The 19,316-nt window shown below is 37.9% G+C and overlaps 1 protein-coding gene across 11 annotated transcripts in view; it reads right to left on the bottom strand.

The window, feature by feature from the left end:
• The window catches only part of FHOD3 (formin homology 2 domain containing 3), a 388,584-nt gene that overhangs the window by 162,131 nt on the left and 207,137 nt on the right, over positions 1-19,316 (bottom strand). For all 11 annotated transcript variants that reach the window (XM_069853399.1, XM_069853402.1, XM_069853398.1 and 8 more), the window contains exon 6: positions 166-260. In XM_069853399.1, the coding sequence (XP_069709500.1) occupies positions 166-260 (95 nt within the window). The remainder of the gene's footprint in view (positions 1-165; positions 261-19,316) is intronic.

Genomic DNA, 19,316 nt, shown 5'->3' on the forward strand with positions numbered 1-19,316 from the left:
AGAAATAATGGTTCAGTGTGCCATGGTTTCTATGTACAGTGCTACGTACTCATTTGGAACCTAACATGCAGTCTATTTATACCCTAAATGCACATGTAGTACAAATAAAATGCATCTAAAGAACACCAAAAAGATGTAAAATGAGAATTCTGGAGAGTGTCTTACCTTTGACCCAATAAGCGTGTACAGCCATTGGATGGTTTCATTATGATTAATTACTCCATTCATGCCATCGACATAGAGCATTATCTGGCCCAAAGCTATTTTAAAGAAAAGAGATAAAATATAATCAGACCTGGTGAATATTTTTTATAATCCTAAACATTACTGCAATTTACTGTAAGCAGGGTTTTCCAGAGACGCAGGGAGCTCAATTAAAAAAAAAATAAAAAATATATTGGGCAAGATTTTGCTGGACAAAATCCTAGGCAACTGCAGTAACTTTACTGACTTCATTTGAATGATATAAGTGTGAATTACATCCAGGGACAAGCACATCTTTCCTAGGAAATGCCACATTTTATTGTCCCCAAACCTGCAAAGCAGTATTCTACACACTGCTTACTATCACATTGTTTCATCAGCTACAATGCTTTACATTTTCTAAACCAAGACTTTTAACATTCGTTTCACCACCACATAATGTTTGGAATTAGCATATTTGGGTTGACTATTTCAGAGAATTCCAATAATATGAAATTAAAGCAGGATAATTAAAACAAACAAACAAGGACAGCAAATATTCACCACTGTACTGTGCTCTCTTGCAAGTAAGTTCTGCTATTTAGTGAGAAAACACAACAAAGCATAGCTAACAAAGAAGCATCTTTATTCATTTATTCTAAAGCATTTAGAACAACATTTCAAAACATGTTAGTAAAATATTTCATAACCATAATTCTATAGTTTGCAATTCTGATAATGAGACTTTCTAGAGACAACAGCTATTAAATCTTTTCTGACTGATAAGGTCAGACATTTTCATAAGGATTATGAAAAGTGGATTAGTAAAATTCATCTATCATCTTCAAAAGTTTCCACTGCTAGATCTTCTGCTTTATAGTAGGAGATCAAAGAACAGTGGGATGAAAAAGAAATCACTATGTAACACCTTTCAGCACAGCCTGTTGGCATAACAACTCAATTATCTAACACACAACCTGACGAGTCCCTAGTAGACCATTTTAGAGCTGGGGGGGGAAGAGGAGGAAAAAAAAAACAGAGGGTGAGGAAAATTACAATGTTATTAATCTCCCAAACACATTCTGAACATTTTCTAAGTTTTGCACAAGCTGTGTGTAGTGCACCAATATTTTCCTCAAGGCCAGATTTTCAAAGACATGCATATTAGGCAAGCACTTAAGGACCCCTCTTGCTAAGCAGCCAACTTTCATTTTGTATGAAGTCTACTCCTTTTCCCTTTGCTGTAGCTGGTCTATCTACAGTTAAAAAAAAAACAAATCCAAAACAAAAAAACCCTAAAAAAGCAACCCTATAATCATTATCTAATCTGTTACACTAAGCTGGAAGCAAAATCACCCTACACAGTCAGTGAAGACAGAGAAAAAGTGAGTAAGAGGGCTATGGAGATAACTGGTATTTTAGGCAGGCTGCATCATAGCTGGAGTATGCCCACCTCTTTCTGCTTCTCCTCTCCAGGAAGCAATCATTCACCAGGCTCTGAAGACCTACATCTCAGGTGGATAAACTCAGGTGGGAGGGACAGAGGCTCAAGTGTTAACGTGAAAAAAAAAATAATTATGTAAGCCATTCAGTGAAAGGAGATAAGAATTGTACTGCCTGAATAAATGGCTGCTTTGTAGCATTTCCTTGCATGTAGGGGAAAGAGAACAGTGCTATCACAGTGGCTATCAGATAAAGTTCTTAATACTTGTTTTTACTTCCTTTCAGTGCTAAAAGATTTGGCCCTCAATCAGGATGAGATCCAGTCATGATAAGGTCACTAACCTCTTTTTTTTTTTTTCCCCCGTTGCAAATTGTTTCTTTGGGGGTGAAGGGATTTAATTTGAATTTGAAACAAATGTGAAAGAAATTTTACTCTTAGTGCAGGCTTTCCAAATTAATGTAGAAATCAAAGACAGCAAGAAGTCTCTTTTTAATGGGAAAACATGCATAAAATACAAAATTACTCCACTGCTTATATATAAGTTAGACTGGATGCGTTAAGAGAGATCTGGGTTGCATTACTCTTAACCTCTTAGATGTGACTTTTTGTAATGACAATAAGTTAAGGCAAATTAGCAAACCTTGGAAAAAAGCCACAAAAAAGTTTTAGGGACTCCTGACAATTTTCTGTATCTTTCCAGCAACACAATGGGTCTTTTGGATACAGGTGAAAAATAAGTAACACATGAAAAAGACACTATTGCTGCCACTTGAACAAGCAGCCACTAAGTTTCACTGGGCAAAGACTCAGAAAAAATGCTACGACATAGCCAAGACGAAAGACAGATTTGCTATGGAATCATGCTGCCCACATAAAAGTCATTACTCCAGTAATTATTAGCATCTGCCACACATCAAGTTATCAGCTGCTGACAGACCTTGGCGTGGAACTTCATAGTGCTATTTCCTGTCCTCAGGGGTCAGAAAAATGAAAGCGAGACCTGATAAGCAGGGTTGAAGAGAAATCAGTTTTCATTATGAGGAAGAGTTAGTTAAGGAGAATCTGTATGTAGTTTTTACAAAGCTGATGCCTTATAAATTCTTAGGAAAATAAGTCCACAAGAAGAGTTTAAAAAAAGGACAATGTTGGTTTTCTTATCATGTCAAGTGTCTGTGCTGAGGAAGAAAAGGTAACAGCTAGCAACCACACAACACAGTAGCAAAATGGAAGAGTTCACCAAAAACTAGTGTAGGAGCAGGCTTGTGGACTAGAGGTTCTCAGGCTGTCCCAGGGCTCCAGTCCTGCTGAGTGCGGCACACCAGTCTTGAACTAGGAGACAGACTGGTCACCTGGCCACAGAGCAATCTGCTCTGTTTTATATTCTTAGCAACTTTTCTACCCCACTGACAGTCTATTCCACATGTCCACTGCCCTGTATGTGCATGCCTGCATGCACAGTAATTTGCAAGGCAATCTGAGGTTATTTGGAAGACCAATCTAGTCCAAAATAATTTAAGTTCACATTTGTACGTGCCTACAACCGAAGTCCTTTTCTTCTCACTGAAAAATGAGGATTCTATTTAATCCATTTAATCCCATCTCTCAACTATCTGGAATTCTTTTTGGAAGTATATCAAGAACCTACTTGCATTGGGAAAGCTTGTTATTGTGCAACAGGGGGCTGGGAAAGAGGGATTTAAATACGGAGCAGACTTAATTTGGAATTTCTTTGTTCCCACTACCCTTGTCAAACCTTTAATCTTATGTGAAAGTACTGTGTGACTTTACCAATAGCTATTTTCAAGTGGAAAATTGCTGGATTTCTTAGGAAAGGCTTAGGCTAGAAAAGGACAGATCTGCCAGAAACATAGATTTCTGCAAAATAAGAGGTTTAAGAAAGCCTCTAAAAACTCAACAGTATTGGCACTGATACTTTCCTGGGATCGTTCCTATATAAAGTTAAGAGGACCAAAGGGGATAAACTAGCATAAAATGCCATCACGATGTACATCACTTTAAGTATAATAAAAGTCTATTTTTCCCACCCAGATTGTCAGAACTATCAAAACTGTTCCTTGCCCACACACCTGCTTCTCTAATCTGCTCTGTCTGCTTTGCATTTTACCACAAGACTAACTTAGGGAAAAAAACTGCACTGAATGAGTAGAAACACTATTTTCTTACAGCTTCCTGCGAATCAAAAACCCCATTCATCACATTAAGTTTAATGAAAGGGATGCATCTTGTGATTACACTTTTATCCATCAGAATAAGCAAATATACAGGGTGCAGCCGGCCAGAGCCTGTTGCCATAGGTTTCAGCTCCTGAGGAAGCTTCTAGCCCACGTTCACCAGGCACTTCATAACCAGCAGCTGTGTTGCGTGCGACACGCTGTATACAGCAATGGGCAAGTGTGAATGACAGATAGAACTGTGATGAAACTAATGAGGAAGAACCAGCTGCTAAAAGTAGTCTTTCTCATTGCTAGTTAAAGTCTTCTCATCAATGAGAAATTAAGGGTCTGTTTGATGACCTTCATTCCGTTTGAAAACAGATTGCTATCTTACATATGCTATCCTGGGCACCAAAAAAAGGCACACTGCATCAATGTAAATGTCCTGATGCAGAACAAAATTCAGCATCTATCTAGTGAGGGATCCCAAGAGGGAAAGAATACAGGTATCTAGAATTCTATTACAAAGCACTAGGTGATAATTCTGAAGAAAATTAAACAAACAACTATCTCAGACTCCTTTCTCCTTGTTTCCTCACTACAGAAAGGCACTAGAGACATGCTGGATGTTGAGAGCTTCTACTCTTGCTTGTAGCACATTCCCACCAACAGTGCTTGTGCACTGACCCTCAGGGAAGAGTTTATCATCTCCATAACGTTGAAGGATATGGGATAGTGTTTTCCCTTATCAGAAGTCATTACTAAGTACAACTTTTGTACCATCCAGCTCCTTGAACCTTATGACTCAAACTCAAATCCACAGGGCTAGAACCACCTAAAATGTTTAGGTTTGAGGGCTTGTTCAGGGCAAAATCTGCTGTTCATATATCTATTTCCATTTCTTTATCCCCATTGAACATATCTGTGATGTGATAAAAACAATCTTATTTCTGGTCACAAACACATTAATATTTTGTTTCTTATCAAGTGTTTCTTCAAATCCTAATTATTTTCTTAATCTCAACTTTTTGCCCTCTTTCATTTGTTCTTTCTATTATCACACATATCATCCTTGAAACATACTAAGAAAATAATTTTCAGAACTCTCATAATAATGAGTACCCAACTTGTAATAACTTTATTAACCAAGATGTAACTTTCTGACAAAAAAATCACAGAAATAATGTTATAAACTAAAACTGCAAAGACAGTTCTGTACAGATGTGCATATATTATGCTGCTAATGTAAATCAGAAGTTCCTGTGCAAGCTGACACTAGTTAAAGTTTAGCTTTTAGTCTTATGCAGTACTTTCATACTTTATTAAATATTTAGTAACTTCTGCAACCTAGTTTCAGACTTAAAAGTATTATTCAAAGTTCAGATCTTTTGCAGAGACAAAGGCTTTCTAGATCAAACTGAATCTTAACATTTGTTCCATCAACTTTAATGGCAAAATATACAAAGATACAATAAAACATCTTTTTTTTTAAAAAAAAAATTATGAAAACGAGTGACAAAAGGTTCAACCAGAATTTTCCTGTGGATTACAAGCTCAAGGGAAGCTGCCATCCAGAGGTCACCTCTGGACAAACCCAAACCAGCCAGGAAGACTGGACACACCACTTTCCTGTACAGCTTTCTGCAGCATGCTTGGGCCTTGCAATGTACATCACTGGCTGCGGTTATAACCAAGCAGGTGCAATAACAGCATGCTGTAACTTGCCCTTAAAAATACCTTTTATTTAAAAATGAAGGTCAAGCTCATCAAGAAACAAAAAACCTCTCTTGAACTGGCAGCTCAAACCATGCCTTTGCCATTACTTTATTTCTAAAGAGACAGAACCTGTATTTTGACACTTATTTTAATCCGTCTGTTAAAACTCCATGTTTAACACTACATTTTTAAATGGTAAAGCTTAGTAATAGTTTACACCATCCACAAAAGCCCACAGGAAATACTAGAGGAGATTTATAACTCTGACATTCCTGGCACAATGGAGAGACCTTCAGATCTGTGCTGCTATTCCATTCTACCTAATTGTCTGTCTTTAACAATAGCCTAAGTTTTGATGAACCCCAGAGACCACTAGTAAAGAAATATGCTTTTATTGCTGATTATTGCATGAAAACCAAGGGTGCAGGCTGCCAACTCCAGATTTGGAACAGAGCTTCAGTCAACCAAGAGCCTGGGAAAATGTGTCAAAGTTTTAAAGTCTGGACGACAATTAAAGTCACTTGTGTTGCAGTCACTGAAAAAAGGTTGTGACTGATAGTTTGGGGGAGATCAGCATGTCCTCTTCCCACCTCTTTTGCAGGGAAAGGTACCTGAGTAGCCAGTGCCTCTATAAATCTGTATTCAGAGGCTTTTTAACCAGAAGGGCTCTTGTTACCTTTTCACACACATTTCCCCCTTTAAAGCCTACTTCCCAATGGTTCTCAGTGTTCCCGAAGTTCAAGGGAAGAGAAACGCAGCCCTTCCCCAAGGGATGGCCAACATATGGTGAGTCCAGGACCACAGAAACCTCTTACAGAGCAGTTTTCTCCTCTTCACGTTTTCTGTTTTCTCTGCCACACGTTTCCTATGGTGTTTCTCCCTTTAAAAAATAGCACACACCAAGGTCAAAGGAAAAAGGCAGCCTGATTTTGCTCAAGTGTTTCAGCAAAACACACAACACTGTGGCGGTGCATAAGCTCCACTAAAGCCAGAGGAGCACATCACAATTGCTCCTCTTCCAACATTTTTTTTGTGGTGTTTCTTGCAATTTACCTTATTGTAAAGCAAAAATAGACTCGCTTGACACTGCCAGCAATTAGCCTGCGGAATGCCTTTTTATATGAACTGAAATATGGCTTATGTATACACAACATGAAAGTTTTGAATGTTTAGTCATAATTGTTTTAATCATCATTGTATGTTGCAGCCCTCACATTTTAAATGGACTATGTTCCAGCATGTTTTACAAGATTAGTAACACAAATGTACAATAAGCTGAGTAAAGATTATGTAACAAAAGGTAAAATAATTCCCTCATTAAAAATAAATATGTAACTAAAATATCTTATTGATAAATGAAAAAATCTGCTCCAGGATTAGATCACCATTTCGCAAGATGACTCAAAGCATGAAAGTAAGAAAAAAAACCCAAAGAATTAAGCAAATAAGGAATTGGGAAGAAAAGATGCGAGAAGGAAAAAATCAAAAGAGAAAAGAAAATAAAAGGTTAACTAGATGATTTCATAAGATGATCATTCAACCATGGAAAAAGAGAATGTGTGCCATCCCCGATTTAAGATAACATACATGTTATAATTTATGTATACATAAAGCTGAATTAAGGTAGCTGCTTCTTACCTGAATCAATACAGCCTTTTACACTGAAAAATGTTCTTCCAATATATGTATGAAGTTACATATTTATCTTAAGAATTTAGATTTTTAGAGTTTAAGAAGGATTTTCTGAGACTTTCACAGTGGCCTGCAAAATGTAATTTGTCAAGGAGCAGGATGCTACGGTGAAATCATCAGAGAAATTTTCCTGCGAAGTTTGGTATTCTGTAAAAGCATCAAGCGAATGCAGGACACTACCCATGGAAACACTAAAGAATTAACTCCAATTGGAATCCAGACAATATGTTTTATAACAAATTTATCATGCTTAGGCATCTGAGTGCTTTACAGTAGCAGTAAAATTGAATCAGAGCATCACAGCATCATTGCATGAGGTTGGAGATCACTTTTGGAGACTGCCTAGTCCAATCCCCTGCTCAATTCAGGGTCTGCCAGAGGAGGTTCTTCAGGACTCTGTCCAGCTGAATGTTGAATATCTCCAGGAGTGGAGACCACACAACTTCTTTGGGCAACCTATACCAGTGCTGAGTCACCGTTACAGTATTTTTTTTAAGCTCAAATCAAATTTCCTGTATTGCAGCTAGTGCCAATGCCTCCTGTCCTTCCATTATGCATCACTGAAGCCTGACTCCGGCTTCTTTACTCCCTCCAGTCATATATTTAGTCCCTGCTATAATATTTAAATTGATTTAAACTGAATTTAAATTGAAGGTTAATCCATAGCCAAGAAATTATAAACTGAGCTAGAAGCCAGAAAATAAAAATTACCTTAAATTTAGCATTAAACTAGGGAAACATAGCAAGACTCCAAAGGTAAAAAGTGATACCTTAGCCCTTCTATTTGGGAGCCAGTTGAGTAATTTAGTCTGGCAATGTTCTAGATGTGATGGATTCCAAGGCCTTTCCATCCCCATTAATCACCATGAACATAAGCCTTCTGCTGTATAAACAACACTAATCCTGACTTTGAAGGTACAAAGAGGGAACCATAAACTAACCTGTGCAGAATGTAAAAGATAATTTTTGCAGCTCCCTTCCTTGAACTCCTCAGACACCTTTTTACCCTGAACAAAGAAAGTTCCCGCAGGTGCTAGCTGTCTTTTATCAATCATTATCAATTACATACAGCACGTCAGATTGGAATTCCAGCACCTCCTTTACATGCCAAAAAGCTAGTTAAGCCTTGAGAATGCACACAGCATTCACGCTGTGAAACACTGCAGAGTCAGATATAAGCTTGGAAGAAAATGACATTGAGATTCAGTCTTACCCAAACCTCTTATTTTGATTCTCAGATATAAGTTTGGAAGAAAATGACATTGAGATTCAGTCTTACCAAAACTACTTATTTTGGTTGTCAGACTCCGTGCACTTTTGCACCTGGGGCAGAAAAAACTCTGAGGGCATACATGAAACATTTTTTTTTGTTTCTTTTTTTTTTTTGCTGTTACATGGCAATAGGATCTTTATTGACTGCAGTCAGGGACTTTTGCAGTGATTAAAAAAAAACCAACCAAACAACACACTGTCTTGGGATTCCTGCCCTATGTGGAAAGTAAAGAGAATCAAGAGGTAACACAGAGGGGCTGTTTAACAAATAGATTAATGCTAGAGCAGAAGAAGAACATACGGTAGGGTAGAAGTGTTCACATACCAAGCATTTTAAATAACCAACAGTATTTCTTGTCAGTACAACAGTAAATCTACCCAGATGAAGTCTGTCAGTTTTGAAGTGAGCAAATTACAGATTCTTACTGACTGCTTCCCTTTTTTTTATTATTATTTTTCTTGGGGAAAAAAAAAAGCCACCTTTCCTAATATTTACATCATTTTTTCAAAACAAAAGGGAAGATTCTCAGGAATCAGAAAGAGAAAATACAAGAATTTCCAGCATTGTTGTGTAATAGGAGGAATAAAAGATAAAAAGAGAAATTCCTGTGCCAGTTAAAACTTTAAACATTGCTCTACCCCATACACTTCAGCACAGTCTTTGTAAAGCACAAACATTGATCAGTGATCTTTTGTTGTCATGTAGTAACATGTTGTTGCTATCATGAGTGTTAATATTTCCCAAGACTGCAGTTCCCTCTTTCTTAAGCTCGACGTCATTCTACAAGGTGTTATGCTGGGCAGGTAAACATGTGCTCAGTTTAGCATCCCGAAATAACAGCACTGGAATAGGTAAGGTAGCAGGGAGGCTTACAGTGAGTCAAAACTATTTCAATGGACATGTAAAGATACTCCTGCTACTCACAAGCCAGTTTCCAAAACTCATATATTGTGGCATACACTCAATATAGTCACTGAAAACATTAATTCTACCACTGGTGTTTCCCATCATTTCTCACAGAGGGTTTTGCAGGAAACTAAGCATGCTGCCAAAAGTGACACTTATGTAGCCTTCTAATTTGCAGCAAAATTCAAACACTGTTTATTCTAGCATAAGGTGTACTTTGGGAATACCATGGAAGAGCTACACTGAGAACAAAAAAATCCAAGTAAATTTCTACAGTTATATTATTTCTCTATTAAGGTGGGTTTTTATTCTTACATAGCTTCTTCACGTGGCAACATACTCCAAATGGTGTTCAGTTTTCTCCTAAAATAAAGGACTGTGTGTAAAAGTTTCAGAACAGAAAACAACATATTATTTGAAGAAGCACTACAAACCACCTTAGGTAGGTATCACTTCTAACATTTCTCAATACTTGTGCTAAACTGACATGAGCTACAGGATTTTAGACAAGTCTAAAAGTTCCTATGAAGGGATACATCTACTTTCTTCATCTCAACAGACAGAAATATGATAGAACCGAGCAGATTGTTCTAAGACACTGGAGCAGCATTTAAAGTGTTAGTTGCAAAAATGTAAAGAATTTTACTTTTTAAAATTATACTTTTCCATATAAATTTAATATTTCTTCAATGCTTTTGCCATTTTGGAACCAACTGATTTAAAGGTACTGTAGAGCAGCACAGAAAGTCACATTTTTCCTAACTATAATCCAAACAATCCAAAGTTGTTGATATATAGTACATTAAAAGCTTCAGCCCTTGCTCAGGAAGGACTGGAAGTAAGGTCTCCTCACCATAGTGTGTTGCCTACAGATTAATCAAACTAAACAGCCTGAAAATAAAAGCTGATGGAATCAAGATCACTGTATCTTTGTCTATTGAGGGATGCATCCTAACATCAAGTGATTTTAAGCAAAAAATGCATGTGTCCCTTTTTATTCACTGAGCTGCCTTAGAAAACAACAGCGAGTATATCTTTCTAATTTTCTTCATAATTATCCCGTGACAGATGCTGAAACTGAATTCCTGATATACTTTTCAGAAATTTATTGTTCAGCATGCCCAGCCTGTCTCTAACATTTTGGATAGACTTCACCCTGCAGTAATGTGTGTGCCATTAAAGAATTCACTTTCATCTCCTGAATTTATGCTTGTTAGGACAAATTAATGAAAGACTCTATTCTTTAAGTACTAGCTAAACAAAGCCAAAGTCAGCACTAGAAAGCAAATCGATACAACACTTCATTAAATGTGCTTTTTATTCTTTTTGTTTCAAGTATGCCTGCTGCTATGTGAAATTTAGGGTTATGCAGTCTCTTTTCAAATCTCACAGTAAAGAATGGGCTTAAGTCACAAGTTCCTATCTCCCATTTGAAGTGGACTTCCCACGAGAAAAAGGTGCAGGGAAGAGTCATCTTTACAAATCCCTATAAAGTACAGAGCTCACACTTTTCCAAAATGTTGATTGAAAATGCTGGTTTGTGTCTTTGCTCATTCATCTCAGATAATGAGCAAAGATGCCTTCCTAAATTAACTGTAATTCTCCTCTAATCCCTCTATTCTGTTTTTTTTTTTCTTCAGCATGGTGACAGTGAGAAATCCTTTCAATATTGAATCCTGTCTTATTACAGCAATTCTTAAGGAGAAACACTGCAAAATCATCTCCATCAGTGTCATGCTCAGACTTCTCTCCTCTCACTGAATTTAGATAGGTGAACAGCTAAGCAGAATGCACTCCAATCTCATTTTTTACCTTTCTCAGAATTCTCAGGCAAAGATACATTTTAAAGAAATGTATTAAATCTTAATTTCTGATCGACAGAAATAGAGTTTACAGAAAAGACTGCTTTTCACTTTATTTCTTTACCATATAAAAAGGTGAATAAAATAGATAAAGAGCAATTGAAAAATATTTGAGGGTGTAAACTTCATTTTGACCTAACAATGTGAGGTTCCTCTTTGGTGACTAGTTGTTACCTGTGTTGTGGCAGGGGGGAGACAATCATGTACTGGCTAAGGATGACGATGAAGGTGGTGGATTTAGCAAAGTTCTATTTGCCAAATTTCCTGTTTGCCCATAACTATGTAAATAAGAAATGCAGTTGTACAATCCCATTTTTTTTCCAAAAAAATTTCTGGGTGATTTTATCTCATTTTATTGATATTATTACAATTCAGTGACCATGGCATCACTTGTAATCCTCAGTATGAATGCAAGTGTGTTTCTATGACTCTGTTACTGGTCAGCATCCAATTAGTGGAAGTTACATAGGCCTGCGACCCCTGGACAAGACTAAAACTGAAAAAGATGGTGCAGAGGGAATTTAGAAGCAGGGAGGTTTAACAGCTCCTTGTGTTAGACAGTTCAGACCAAGGTTGCTAAAGCCTGCTCTGTGAGCAATAACCTTGGATTTTGAATGGAAGAAGCTAAATTACTTCCAGACTCAAACTGGTCCTGTAGGTATGACAGACACTTCGGTTCAACACTCATTCAGTAAGTGATGTGGATCGAACCCAAACTGTCTGTGCGTAACCAGTATAGCAAACTATGCATCTATGGCATAGTTGATTCATGATCAAGACAAATCCACCATGGATAATTAGCAGTGTCTGGGTGCTTATAAAGAAGCTAAAAGAACATTAGATGTACAAAATTCAAGCACTTGAAATCAAAGAAATGCTAGAATTAAGATTTGTGCAGAAAACTTAATCCAGCCTACTTTGTGCAAAATCTACGTCAAAATCAATTTCAAGAAACATTATTTAGAGGTTTAGAGTACTACCTCATTCAAAGCGAGTGCTGGAAGACACTGTCTAAAACACACTTTCTCAATGTGTGGTCCCAGGAAAGTTTTAGTGCAAACCTCCTGTGAATACAGAATATTTCATTTCCTGCAGGGCTTTCTATGATGTTCATCAATACAGTGAGTTCTTCACAGGTCTGAATACATTTTCTGCATAGCACAACAATGAGGAAAAGAAATTATTCTGTTCTGTTCTGCAGTGAAGTCAGAGCTTTTTCTAGCTCTAGCTGTCACACCTGAGACACCTGACAATCTGACTTTTGAAAAAACCTTTTTGATATAATAGCACTTCAAATAACCACAGAAGAACCGCAACGGAGTTTAGGATTGGCTCCAGGGAGTACGGTAGACCCCAGAAGCCAAGACACAAAGGTGAGCAGGGAATTTAATGATACTTTCTTACAAGTTGAATTGAAATTACATGTCTAATAAGAACATTACATACTAATACTATGGCAAAGGTTCAGCTAAAAACTCTCCCACCACATCAAGACCCTTAGAATGAGTAACACCAACATCATATCTTCCTCCTGAACTTGGAGGACTGGCAGCCTTATTTCCACTGTCTGGAAAACCCTAATTTACCAACATCATGTTTATTTTGTCTAATAAAAGGGGAGTGAGGGTGTTAAAGAGTCCCTCATCATGTCCAGTTGGAAGGAAAATTGCTAGATTTAAAAAGATCAGGCCATCACTGCAACAATACTTGGATTTTGAAGAAACAGGAGTTATTTGGATGGACAATAATTCCAGTTCACATAACCAGAAACACGTCACAGATCAAAGAGGTTTTATGTCGCTGAGCTACTTCTTGTGTTCAACAAAACTCCAGTCATCAACCATCACACGTGGGTTTTTCATCTTCTGATCTATTTTCCATTTTGGGGACAACTCTTCTTTATCCCGTTTTCCTGAATAGCAACAGTAAGAAAATGTCGCCAAACTTCAAAACTTCCTCAGCACCCTACTGATCTCATAGAGAATGAAGACAGTCCTGTGGCTCTTCGGATTAAACTCTGGTAAGAGAAGATGATGAGCTGGGGAGAGACAACAGACCTCTGATCTGCCCCAGGCCACTGTTCCTCCAAGCTGCTGCCTCTGTAGCCTCCCAGTTAGCTCCAAGCATCTGTTCAAATACCTCACCCTTTTGCAGGTTGGTATCCTTATGTCTGGGAGAATGCTGCGAGCAGCAATTGCTAACCCTTTGATAATACTGCCATTCAGAACAACTTCTGCTTGTAAAATGAAAGGTTGTCAGACAAAATGGGGTAATTTATTTATTTGTGTCCACATACAACCGAACTATGAAGTGATTGTATGCTGTCTTCAGTAGAAAGAGTGCTTGCTCTTCACAAAATTAATACTACAAACTCTAGGGCTCTTAATTTTGTTTCACAGTTGTAACTGGGATTTAATTTTCAATAATTTCATCATTTCTGATTGCTCAAGACAAGGTACAAGGAATGGAAAAGTTAAAATTATATAAAATATCTGAGTTGCTTTATTGAGGAGAAAAATAAAGTGGAACTGAAATACACTCATTTTGACTCACTGCTCAATTCCAATAAATCTATGTCAGCACAAAGTGCAAAAGCAACAGAAAAGCCAGAAAGCCAGTAATTCACATTTTGTGGTCAAACAGTAGACAAAAATAAATGTAAACAGTAGTTATCAGTTAAATAAGGACAGATGCTTGCTACCGTGTAAAAAAAATCCCAGAACTTTACAAAATCAACAGTGAAGTACTACGGCCTATTTAAACCTGTAAAAAAATATTTCAGAACCATTACATAATAATTGTTACTAAACTGTTTTACATCTTCCTGAGAAAGTCTTACAACATTGAAATATTGCTGTGTGAACCTCTGAGAGCTCCATTTTTTGCATATCAGCTCGTGAGAGACCTTCTAACTTGGTTACATAAATAAGTTGCCTAAGATGCATCCAATCCATGCGACTTTACAAAAAGAAATAAAATATGGAGTGGTGAGAGAAAAAAATCAACATTTTTGAAACAAGCATTAAAAAAATGACATCTATTCTTTCCCGCCTTCTTTAATCTCCTTTCAAATGTAACATACAGAAAAGGCTCAGAGCCAGAATGCTTATCCAAACTACATAAATCGCTAGACATACTCTCCAGAGTCCACGGCCCTGTCCCCACAAAACCTTCCAATTCTTCCTAATGCTGCTTTTCAGCAGGGAAGGCTAGTAGAGAGCTATCTTGCCCCACCAAATCTTTGATCAATCTTTCCCTACCACATCTTCTCATAGAAGACCAAGTCTCCTTCCTTGCAATATGTTTATTAGATGAAACAGGAATGGAAACCAGCCCCCAAGCATGCAATGAGTCCTACAGCAACAAGAGACTCCACACCGCTGCTGCGACCGCCTCTGAGAAAGATCCAATTAATTCCCTTATTCCCTTCCTGAATTCCTGAGCAGGGTCAGAGGGAGGGAACGTCATTTACCACCATGCAACCTAGTTCACACAGCTGGTCCAGCTTGTAATGTAAACATGGTAACACCTTGGGAAGGTCACTCACAGCAATTAATTTTGGGTTGACTACATGCATAGTGACCTTTCGCTTTACTTTCCTCCCTACCTTGTTGAGGGAAAAACAAGGAAGAGGTTTTACTCATTGTCTGAACAGAAATTTTGAGAAGGCGAGAGATGGAATTTTCTTGAACATCAAGAATGTCTTCTTTTCTGGACATTGTTTCCAGTATTTTATTTTATTTATCTGTTGCCAAAAGAAACACTTTATAGTTTTCTCATTAGTCAAAGGGCTTTATGAACATGCTTTAAGGAAATTATCTAACTAGCTAAACAAACAAAACTTTTCCACACACTTCACATTCTCCATGAAAAGTGACCACTTCATGGAAACAGCACCTGTAGAGCTAACAGTTAAACCTGAGGTGTGTTTACCACCTCCTTAAAAATCCTAAATAAAAACATGGAAAAGTTTCACATCCTCTATGTCTTTCTATCTTCTAATCACTAAAAGATGACATTCAAGGAAAAGGGGGGAAAAATTACATGTTTAAACTCCTGAGATTTAACAGTCACCTTTCACTTCTTTAAGGGTTTAATTACATGACATTTCATAAAGCTGGAGAGTGAAATGTAAAACAGAGACACAGCAAGGTACCGGAATCCCAGGTGGATTTCCAAGGTCACACCCAACCTTGCCTCACAGCCCTTGACGACTACAAAGCTGAAGTCAGATACTACTGCATTTACCTCCTCTGTCTTCTTTCATCACCTCTGTTCCTAAATCTAGCCTGCCAATTTTTAACAAGCCTTTTGTATAAAGCATACACTGCACACATTCCTCATCTAATTTAAATGAAAAAGAGAGTTTATAGAACATAGAACTCAAAGGCTAGCTATATTTTATTTTCTATGTGATGGGCCATCATAGTGCTTTCCTCTTCCTCCTTTTCTATTTTGTGTTTCCTTGCGCAGTCACAAACACTCTGGATCTAGTGAGGCCAGTCAAGACCTATGCAAAGAACTGTACCTTCCAAATAGGATAACACTTTCCTTATAGTTTTCCAAACCCACCTAAAGTGACACCTACAGTTATGATTAAGCAAATAAATTTCAGAGAGCTGCAAAATCGGCAAATTCCCACATGGAGAATAAATACATTATTACTTCTTCCAAGTTGTTTCTACAGTCCAGTGACATTTTTTTCTCCCTGCATCTTGTAGTAATATGCATTTGTTTTGGGGTATGTTCATGCATATATTTTTGCTTATAAATATACATCATGTATACAGATGCATGTCTGCAGACATTCAAAACTAGTGATATTTATCTGAATCATAGAATCATAGAATCACCAGGTTGGAAAAGACCCATCAGATCATCGAGTCCAACCATTCCCACTAATCTCTAAACCATGCCCATCAGTACTTCATCCACACACCCCTTAAACACCTCCAGGGAAGGTGAGTCAACCACCTCCCTGGGCAGACCGTTCCATTGCCTAATGACCCTTTCAGTGAAGAATTTTTTCCTTATGTCAAGCCTGAACCTCCCCTGGCGGAGCTTGAGGCCATTCCCTCTTGTCCTGTCCCCTGTCACTTGGGAGAAGAGGCCAGCTCCCTCCTCTCCACAATCTCCCTTCAGGTAGTTGGAGAGAGCAATAAGGTCTCCCCTCAGCCCCCTCTTCTCCAGGAAAAGAGAATGCAGAGACTGTATCTGCATTTACACATACTCCTCCCAAAGTTCAAGTCTTACAGTATCATAAAAAAACCTTAGCCACTTCATGATAAATGCTTTTATGTGTCTATAATTAGTTTTAAAAAAGGATTGCTGTTTATTTGTACAAGATCTTTCAAATCCTGTTTTGAAAGCCCAGACCTTCACAGTGGTTTCACGATCCTATTTTAACAACAAAATGCATGCTACAAACAACAGATGACATTGCCTTGTTTAGGGTCAAGGATAATGATACAAGTGAAGAGAAAAGTTTCTGTTTCATACCACTCTCCTCACCGATTCCTACTAGATTATCATTTTAGTGGCTGCAGAGGGACATCCTAGAAAGCTCAACAAAAACTAATTTCTAAACCTAGCTTTCCCCCACCAGTCTAGAAATGTTTTCCACATTTTTCTTTCTGCTTCAATAATTAATAGTTTTTAGTGAAAGAACAATGATTGTGCTTCTTTCATTTTCAGAGTTTCAACGCAAGGAGTCTTTATAGCCTGAATTTTCAATAGCAGAACATCAGTCCAATCAAAGTTACAACTACTGTTGTCACTCTTAGAAAGTAAATTAAAGAGGAATTGCCACATGAAGTTTCTGAAGCCAAATAAAGAAAAATGAGAACATGAGGAAAAACTGTGATTTTATGCTTTAAATAGGCCTGAATGATACATTTTACCATGCAACTCTTCTACAAGAACATAGTTTGCAATAGTCTGATAAGAAGTAGAAGGTATGAAATGCATACTTGAAGAGCAGGAAAACCAAAGAACAAGAGAAATTGGAAATCTGAATATTTCTGCTGGCAATAGGTACATGCATACAGAGAGAGAAGAGGCTCTATAAAATATTATATCAATTTAGAAGCATGTTTGATTCTTGCAGCTAAAGTAAAAAACTGACTAATGGATTAATCATTACAGAAACAACAGTGAGCAGAAAACTGAAATAATTTACATCAACCCTCTGTTCCTGACTTCTGAGTGACTTACAGAACAGCTATAAAAAGCCATAAAAGCAATGTCACAAGTGTGGACAACGTAAGTCTACAGCTTCCTACTGAGTTGAAGTATCTTTTTGCTAGGTTTTATTTTCAGGAGAGAGAATTAGTAGCAAAGCTATATAGACATACTAATTTACCTAAATTATGGCAGTATCTGTTAATGCAGCAGAAAACAGATTTCCTACTGAAGAGAGAAAGGCCTTCCCGTTGGACAATTTCCACCAATTATTAGCTTATGGCTACCTTCCCATCCTCCTCTGACCTTCACACAAGTCAAGGAAGCAGCTTCTTCTGTAGAAATTTGCAGGCAGGGTCCTAAATTACCTTTTTCCTTCCATGAGACAAAAACTTCACTGATTAAGGACACAAATTAACTGGTAAAGTGGAAAAGGCAGTCATTACAAGAAACTTAAGTACATGCAAATAAATTTCACTCACAGCATTGACAAAAAAGGGCACTGTCACACCTTCACGGGCCTGGTGTTTGTGCCAGGGTTTTGCGGTCAAGACAATAATGAACAATCCCAATTTATTGGTATTAATTTCATAAAACAGCTTCACAAAGACCAGCCCTCTTCTAGTTTTTGGTTTTACTAATGAAAGGGACAATCTAGTTAATGAAGGCTGATTTTCACTTAAGTACACCAGATGCCACTTGAATCTGTTGTTAATCTCCTGACATAAGATAAGTGAGGGTTGCTTGTTGCAGCCTATCTGACTTATTAGCACTAAGTGCTGGAAAGCAAGATTTCATTCTATGTGACCTGTTTCACGGGAAGAAGGTGCCCTGGCAGACCAGGGGTTGGGATGAAAACAGCACTAATCAACAAAATTTCTATTTCAAGATCATTTTTTCAGGGACTTTTGTTTTTAAGTGCAATGCAAAAGAAAAATCTGAAGTAGAGAGTTGGCTGCCATATTTATAAGTCAACTTTTCTTAAGGGAAGAAAAGATTGCTACAGTAAGACCTTTATTTTGAGACCTGAAATACAATGCTTCTGACACAGAGAACACTGGTCATATATATAACCTTAGAGAAATATTCCACAGCTCTCCAGCGAGTACAGGGCTAGCTGCACCATGTGCTAAAACAAAATCACACTAAAACAAGGCAGCAACCAATGGACCCTCCCTTGTATTAGGAATTCCAATGGACAACAAACCCTCTATTTCTCTGGAGAGCAACTAAGTATAGGTGGAATCTGTGCGAAAGGACAGGATGGGTTAAACATGGTAACCAGGATAGCAGGAAGGCAATTTTGACTTCTTTCCCAGCCGGCATCTGTAATGTATTAGAGAGCTTCACCCTCCTTGTATTTTGCATCTCAAACATTTGAGTGAAACTCAAAGAAAGGGTATCAGTTTTCCTTTATCTTCAGCAATGAGATTTCATCCGAATGCCATTGGTACTGAATAAATGACATCGAAAAGAGTAAATGGCAAATAAAATGGAACCTCATTGTAATCTGAGTCTAAGGATGTTGAGGCTCTGGAGCGTGTCCAGAGAAGAGCAACGAAGCTGGTGAAGGGGCTGGAGAACAGGCCTTATGAGGAACGGCTAAGAGAGCTGGGGTTGTTTAGCCTGGAGAAGAGGGGGCTGAGGGGAGACCTCATTGCTCTCTACAACTACCTGAAAGGAGGTTGTAGAGAGGAGGGTGCTGGCCTCTTCTCCCAAGTGACAGCGGACAGGACAAGAAGAAATGGCCTCAAGCTCCAACAGGGGAGGTTTAGGCTGGACATCAGGAAAAAATTTTTCACCAAAAGGGTCATTGGGCACTGGAACAGGCTGCCCAGGGAGGTGGCTGACTCACCTTCCTGGAGGTGTTTAAGGCACAGGTGGAT

This window comes from Phaenicophaeus curvirostris, chromosome 3 (genome assembly GCF_032191515.1).
Source record: "Phaenicophaeus curvirostris isolate KB17595 chromosome 3, BPBGC_Pcur_1.0, whole genome shotgun sequence".
NCBI lineage: Eukaryota > Metazoa > Chordata > Aves > Cuculiformes > Cuculidae > Phaenicophaeus > Phaenicophaeus curvirostris.